Genomic DNA, 6593 nt, shown 5'->3' with positions numbered 1-6593 from the left:
ATATCGCTATATATATATATATATAATTCACTTCTGTTTGTTTTTTATTTCTCAGGAGTCCAATTTACTAAATAATGTCCGGACACATGAACAAAACACCGTCCCTTTTAGTCCTCTCATGTCCTCCGTCTTTCTCCATTCCGCTACAGAACATCATAGAAGAAGACATGACTCTCACTGCAGCTTTCAAAGGAACTACAGTGCCTCTTGTGAAAGTATTCACACCCCTTGAACTTTTCCACGTTTTATTAAAACCACAAACATCAAAGTATTTCTGTTTTCAGATTTGATGTGTATGATTGTGAAGTGGAAGGAAAATGATATGTGGTTGTAAATAGAGTCCGCTTGTGTGCGATTTAATCTCAGTATAAATCCAGATGTTCTGTGAAGGCCTCGAGGTTTGTTACAGAACATGAGTGATCAATATCATCATGAAGCCCAAGGAGCACACCAGACAGGTCACAGATAAAGCTGTTGAGTAGTTTAAAGCAGGGTTAGGTAACAAAACAATATCCCAAACTTTGACCGATTGACACAACTACAAGCATACCAAAACTTGGCCATCCAAAGAATGTGAATACCTTTTCAAGGCACTGTAAAGATCAAACGTTTCAACCTTCACGCATCCTAGCTCCCTTTTATACAAAGATAAAACACTGAACAGAAACATCCTGTTGTTGTTTTTTTTGTTGTTGTCTAAAATTACCATAATCCAAGGATAATACCGGTGGTTACATTCCTCTCTATCTACCTGTGAGAATGGGAGAAACCCTCCCGACCCACCCTGAGTCTAAGGAGGCAGGCTGCAGCTCAGTAATATCACTTTGGCCTCCTTTTGATCTCCTTGACTTTTTGTGCGTAAAGAGAAAAAAGGAAAATCCCTAAATTCTCTGTGTCTCAACTGTCCAAAGAGTTGGAAAGGAATAAGGGAAGGGGGCAAACTGAAATGACTAAGATGCAGCCTGTGATAGCTACCTTCTAAAAGAAGTCTCTCTCCCTCCTTTAGTGTGATGTTCCTCCTCCTCTCTAAGAGTAGGAGAGGTGGGAGCCATTGGAGATGTGCGATGTTACTGAGGTGCTTCGGCTCAGGACGCCATCACTGCCACCGGCACCTCCAGGCCCCCCGCCTGACGCCGTCCTCCTCAGAGGCTGGGGGCTGTTCCTCAGGGCCATCAGATTGGGGGTACCACGCACAGCCAGCCCACCGCCTCCAAATATCCCTACCTGTGAGGAGGAGGAGGAGGAAGAAGAGGAGGATGGGCCAGAAATGGAGGGAGGAGCAGGCGGCGGGGGAGGTAGCATAGCCAGGGACTGAGAGGACGAGCGTGAGGGGAGGTGATGGGAGAATGGCATGGGGTGTGGGTGGGCCAGGTCTCCTCCTGAGCCTCGCACTCCAGCCCATTCCCGCTCCCTTTCCTTCTCCCGCTCCCTATCTCGATCCCTCTCCCGCTCCCGGTAGAGCTGCGGCGTGCTCTGGTGATGGTAGTGCTGGGGCAGGTGGTGGCGCTGGTGGTGGGAGGAAGACGAGGAGGAGGATGAGGAAGAGGAGGCGGAGGAGCGGGATGAATGCTGCAGGTCCCTCCCGTCCCGCCCATGACCCAGAGCCAATGCCAAGCCATGGGAGGAAGAGGAGGACTCGCTCCTCCGGTCCCCGGCACCGCTGCTGACGCCACTGCTGCTGCTGCTGTTGTGACTGCGGCGAGGGAGCTGCTGCGAGGACGGGATCTGTTGATGCACGCCGTGGCTCCAGTGGCCGACAGCGCGAGAGCTGGAGGACGGAGCGTTGGAGTAGCCCTGCTTGGTGTAGCCGTCACCGGGCATGCCCGTCAGCAACATGTTGCTGAAGCCCAGACGGAGACTCTCAGAGTCAAAGGCCTCAATCTCGCTGGCCTGCCGCTCCAAGAGGGTGCGGATACGTTCCGAGCGCTCATTCTGTAGGGCCAACATCTCCTCCTCTATCTAGAAAAAGACCAATGAAGAGGACATATATCATATCACACATATGGTTTCATATCATTGTATCATTAGGCCTGTCACAATAAATCAATTAATCAGATGATAAATGAAAATTATCAACCTCATTTTTATTTATCGGCTTCATCGCTTCTTCCTGTCTCTCTCTTTCTACTGAAGACACTGGATGACAAAAAGCTCAACTCCGGTGCTCTTCACTGACCCCTCCCTTTCTCTTTTTTCTTTAAAATCCATTTTAATCGTCCAAAATCTCGTTTTTGGATCGTTAAAAGCATCTAAGCTGAGAAGCTAAGCTACAAGCTAAGCTAACAGGCCAACCTCGGGAAAAATACTCTGTCTTGTCCAAGCTCAAAATTCACGGTTGAAACCCGTGCCTTCGTCTAAAAAGTTGTTGTTCTCTGCAAAAAGAAGTTGAGAACTTGTTTACTGATTTTTTTTAATTAAAAGCTTTGTGTGAAAAATGCTATGCTAAAGAGCTCAAACCACACAGAGCGTCCGCCATTTTGAGAAATGAAGAGAGACAGCCCATGTCACGTCAAGGGGCCTCCCTCCCATTTTTCTTAAAGAGACACGCTGCTCGCTCCCTCACTATCCTGCCTTCAGTTCAAACAGTTTTATATTGACATCCGGTGGTCGAATAAAGTTACTACACACAAAACAAATTAAACATTTCTTCTTAAATTTGACAATAATGAATAATTATTGTAAAATTTCAAAAAATATTATCGTTTATCGCAATAATTTCTGAGACAATTAATAGCCCAGCAAAATTTGTTATCGTGACAGGCCTATATATCATCTTGTATCATTGTATCATATCATTCTATGGTATCATTATCATTGTATCGTATCATATCATTGTATCATATTGTTATAGTTTCATATGTATCATGAGTCAAGCCTTTTGGTCTCTTTAAATGTGTTATTACTTTTTGTATTTTTAAGAACTACAGTTGTAAAACCACAAATCAACACAAAGTGCAGTTATTTTGTTCCTGTATTTCCTACATCGAAATAACACATATATGTCTTTGCCGAGTGTCTATTGTAGCTTTTATAAGCAAAGTACAACTTGATGACTTAACTCTACGACTTCAAATTAACACGACGAGCGGTCAGAGCAAAGTGAACTTTTAAAATTTTATACACTTGTAATTTCCAAGAAAAAAAAACCTTACCTCGCTTTGATGATTACTATTAGGTACTTTGCATTTTTCTCTTAGCCTTGATGAATTTTTCTGAGCTCACCAAACTCCTGAACTATCATCCTATCAGACTGTGAAAGAAGTCTAACCCTCTGCTCCAGCAGGGCGCGGCGGATGGAGACCCTCTGCTCCAGGTCCTTGACCTCCCTCTCGTGCTGCGTGTCGGTGTGGATCTTGATCTTGCTCTGGTAGGCGTTGAGCAGCTCCAGCTCCTGCTGCAGCTGCATCCTCAGCACCTTGTACTCCGCTTCCTGAGTCTCGTCCAACCGCAGCTACAAGAAGGAAGGAAGGAGCGGGATGAAAACAGGACTTTTACTCAACTGATCTGGGAAATAATACTTGTTTCAGCGCAGATAAGGTTAGAGAAGGAAAGATTTTGACGTTCTGAAAAGCAAGAGAGAAGCATAAGATAAACAGAGTGAACAGCAGCTTTGTGAATTTGGTCTTAAAATCAATTTTATCAGCGTATACCTGTGTGTTTTGGCTTCAGCAGCTTGAAAGTATCACGTATTAGCTTCTGGGAGAAATTGATGAATAAAGTCAGCACCAGAAAAATCAATTCAAGGCTTCGGTGAGAATTCAAATGTAAATGCTGATATCATCAGCGTATCATTTAAACAATTAAATCTAAAAGCATCACATTTACTGGTCTGATGGAGCAAATTGAGAGCACAGATTAAGTTTTGTTCCCCCCAAAATGTTCTCAATTTAATTATATATAAACGTTTTTCTGACCTTGGAGTTTATTCAGATTATTTTACCTTCGGCAAGAGTGGATTGGAGCACAGACAAGGGCAGTGGGGATTTGGTTTACTGAGCTTTAATGGCTCTCTGCCATGTGAGGTAATTAAAGTCGCAGAGAGTTATGTCACCGAAGAGACGTGCTGTTTCATCACATCCTCTTCCTAATATGTTTTATTCATTTAAAAGCCCAGGCTTAGTGCATGCGGAGGCAGAAGACTGAGCTCAGCTATGAAAAGATCCGATGAAATCTAGTGTGAGGTGGAGAGGATGATCCTTATCCTTTAATATTCTGCAGCTCTGAATCAGACTGAAAGGCATGAGTAAAAACCTGTTCAGTTGTGCAGAACTTAAATCGTTTTATAAATCTACATCATGATTTAGTTAACTTTACCGACAGTCCTGATCTGATGCATCAGTTTTAATCTTGTTCTACTGCTGCTCCAAACTGGTGTTGCATTGTATCTCCCTGTACAACAGAAGTTTTGCCCATAGAAAGTCACAATTAAACTCCATGGTTTGAGTCATCTCTGGGGCAGCCATTTTAATTGTGAATCTATGGTAAATTGAATTTATTTTCATAAATACCGTAATTAACAGACTATAAGCTGCTACTTTTTCACTCGCTTTGAACCCCACAATTTATATAATGCTGCAGCTAATTTATGGATTTTTTTATTTTTTTCGACGGGCTAACGAGCTTCCTGCCGCCAAAACATTTAGCTTTGTCACACCCGGGCTGCCCAATACACGTTTTTTTTAGGGGTGGGTCCTCATGACTCAGTGAGACTACCTGTTATAAATAAAGGTAAAAAATAAAATTTGACCAATGAACTTAACGAACAGACCACAGCAGACCAACGAAACTTTGAATTACTGTAAATTAAACGCACTCTCACTAATTTCTTCAGGTCAGTTATTTTAAACTTTATGAACACGCCTCCTCAAGGAAAACACACAAAAATGCAGATGACGCAGCTTTCAAGTTAAAGGCGATCAATCTGGCTTTCGAAGATGGAAATAAAGCTGCTGCACGTAAGCTAGGCGTTTCCTGGTAGGCTACTGTATTTATTTATTTTTAACCAGTCTCGCTACAGGCACTGTTCAGAAATAAACTTTTACTGTACGTATTTGCGTATGTTACCAGTACATATTTAATTAAAAGTTTGAAAAATCTTTGTGTAAATATCTCCTGTTACAACGCAGACACCCGTGGCTTATAGACAAGTGCAGCCAATATATGTACAAAATTGAACATTTTTATTTATTTAGTGGGCGTGGCTTATATTTGAGTGTGCTCAATAGTCCAGAAATTACAGTAATCTGAAACTAGACCACTCTGGAGAGCTGAGATGATAAGGAAATTTACAGACATAAAATGGACAATTTACAGGTAAAATCTTCTGGAAGAAGGTTGTCAGTTTCAGTTTTATACAGATTAGAAGAAATGAGTTTTAATTCAGTTTTATCAAACAAAAACAAAACAATGAAAGTTAATTAATTAATTTTCAAACTGCACCATTTGAGGTCAGGACAGCCCTTTTTTATGTTGGATTCACTCTGCCATGAATATCTTAAAGCTTCAGCTGAGGTTTAAATTTCAGAAAAATTTAAAGATTATTCATATTTTTGTTAATAATGTGGGTTATTCTAGGGATGCACAATTTATCACAAATTTACATCATTGCCATCAGAAAGGATGGCCTGGACTGTGATAAATCACAGGCTGTCATTTTCTGAGTGATGTGCATCTGAGTTCTGGATGCCAGTGATATTTGTGATTAAAGCCCACATCTGGTTTCAATGGTATCAGTTCAGGTGAAGTGTTGTTGGTGTTGGATGAAAAAGGATGAAAATGACTGCACATTAGTCATTATATTTCACAATAAAAAGGTTTTTCTAACATTGTGCAGCCCTGAAGTAAAGGTTGGGCTAAATGTTTTGTCAATGAAATATAGAATCAATTATCAGTTGGGGGAGGAACAATTCAGAGTAATTTTTCTATAAAGTGTGATGCACATCCACATGAAAGGCAACTCATCTGGAGATCCACTGGTGGAGCAAAAAGTCATATGATGCAGTGTGAAATTGACAGAAACACACTTCTAAAATGATCTTTTTTTAATCTATAACTGGGCTGTTGTGGTTTAAATATGTGGCTGAACATTATTGTGTGAATGTTTATGAAGCATTCACACTATTGTGATCCATTTTACTTCCGTACGTTTTCGCCATCTTTCTTGTCCCGCAGTTTTCAAGCTACATTATTTCAACAAATCATGTATCATTCAGCTCTTTCAGGACAATTCTGCTATGACTTTTGTTATTGGTGCAACTTTAGCTTTTTGAAATATTTAGTCTTTTCTGACATTTATTTCCTCATAAAAAATGAATTGAGCTCATTTTACATTCTTCAAATCTTTAGATCCATTTACAACCTTTTACTGCTCCGTTCACGTTTTGTTCTGCTTCAGCTTTTTTCAGCTAATTTCAGCTGTTTTGTGCTCATTTCAAGTTCTTTCTGCTAACTACAACATTTTTGTGCTTCTTCTAACTTCTTTCTAATTTCAGCTTATTTCGGCAAGTTTCATAATTTTCTTCTATTTCAGCTACTATTTAGCCGTTTTATGTTAATTTAAGCTTTTTCTGCTAATTTCACTTTTTTTTCAACTA

The 6593-nt window shown here is 40.8% G+C and overlaps 1 protein-coding gene across 1 annotated transcript in view; it reads right to left on the bottom strand.

Moving 5' to 3' along the window:
* Positions 1–896: 896 nt before the first annotated feature.
* The window catches only part of taok2b (TAO kinase 2b), a 33079-nt gene continuing 27382 nt past the window's right edge, over positions 897–6593 (bottom strand). Inside the window, exons 19-20 of the mRNA XM_037691410.1 lie at positions 3269–3451; positions 897–1959 (exon numbers count right to left, since the gene is read on the bottom strand). Of these exons, the coding sequence (XP_037547338.1) occupies positions 1027–1959; positions 3269–3451 (1116 nt within the window). The 3' untranslated portion in view covers positions 897–1026. The remainder of the gene's footprint in view (positions 1960–3268; positions 3452–6593) is intronic.

Source organism: Nematolebias whitei, chromosome 17, assembly GCF_014905685.2.
Source record: "Nematolebias whitei isolate Nwh7 chromosome 17, NemWhi1, whole genome shotgun sequence".
NCBI classification, from domain to species: domain Eukaryota; kingdom Metazoa; phylum Chordata; class Actinopteri; order Cyprinodontiformes; family Rivulidae; genus Nematolebias; species Nematolebias whitei.
Note: the sequence above shows the minus strand (reverse complement) of the source record. Positions and strands in the feature narration are given on the sequence as shown.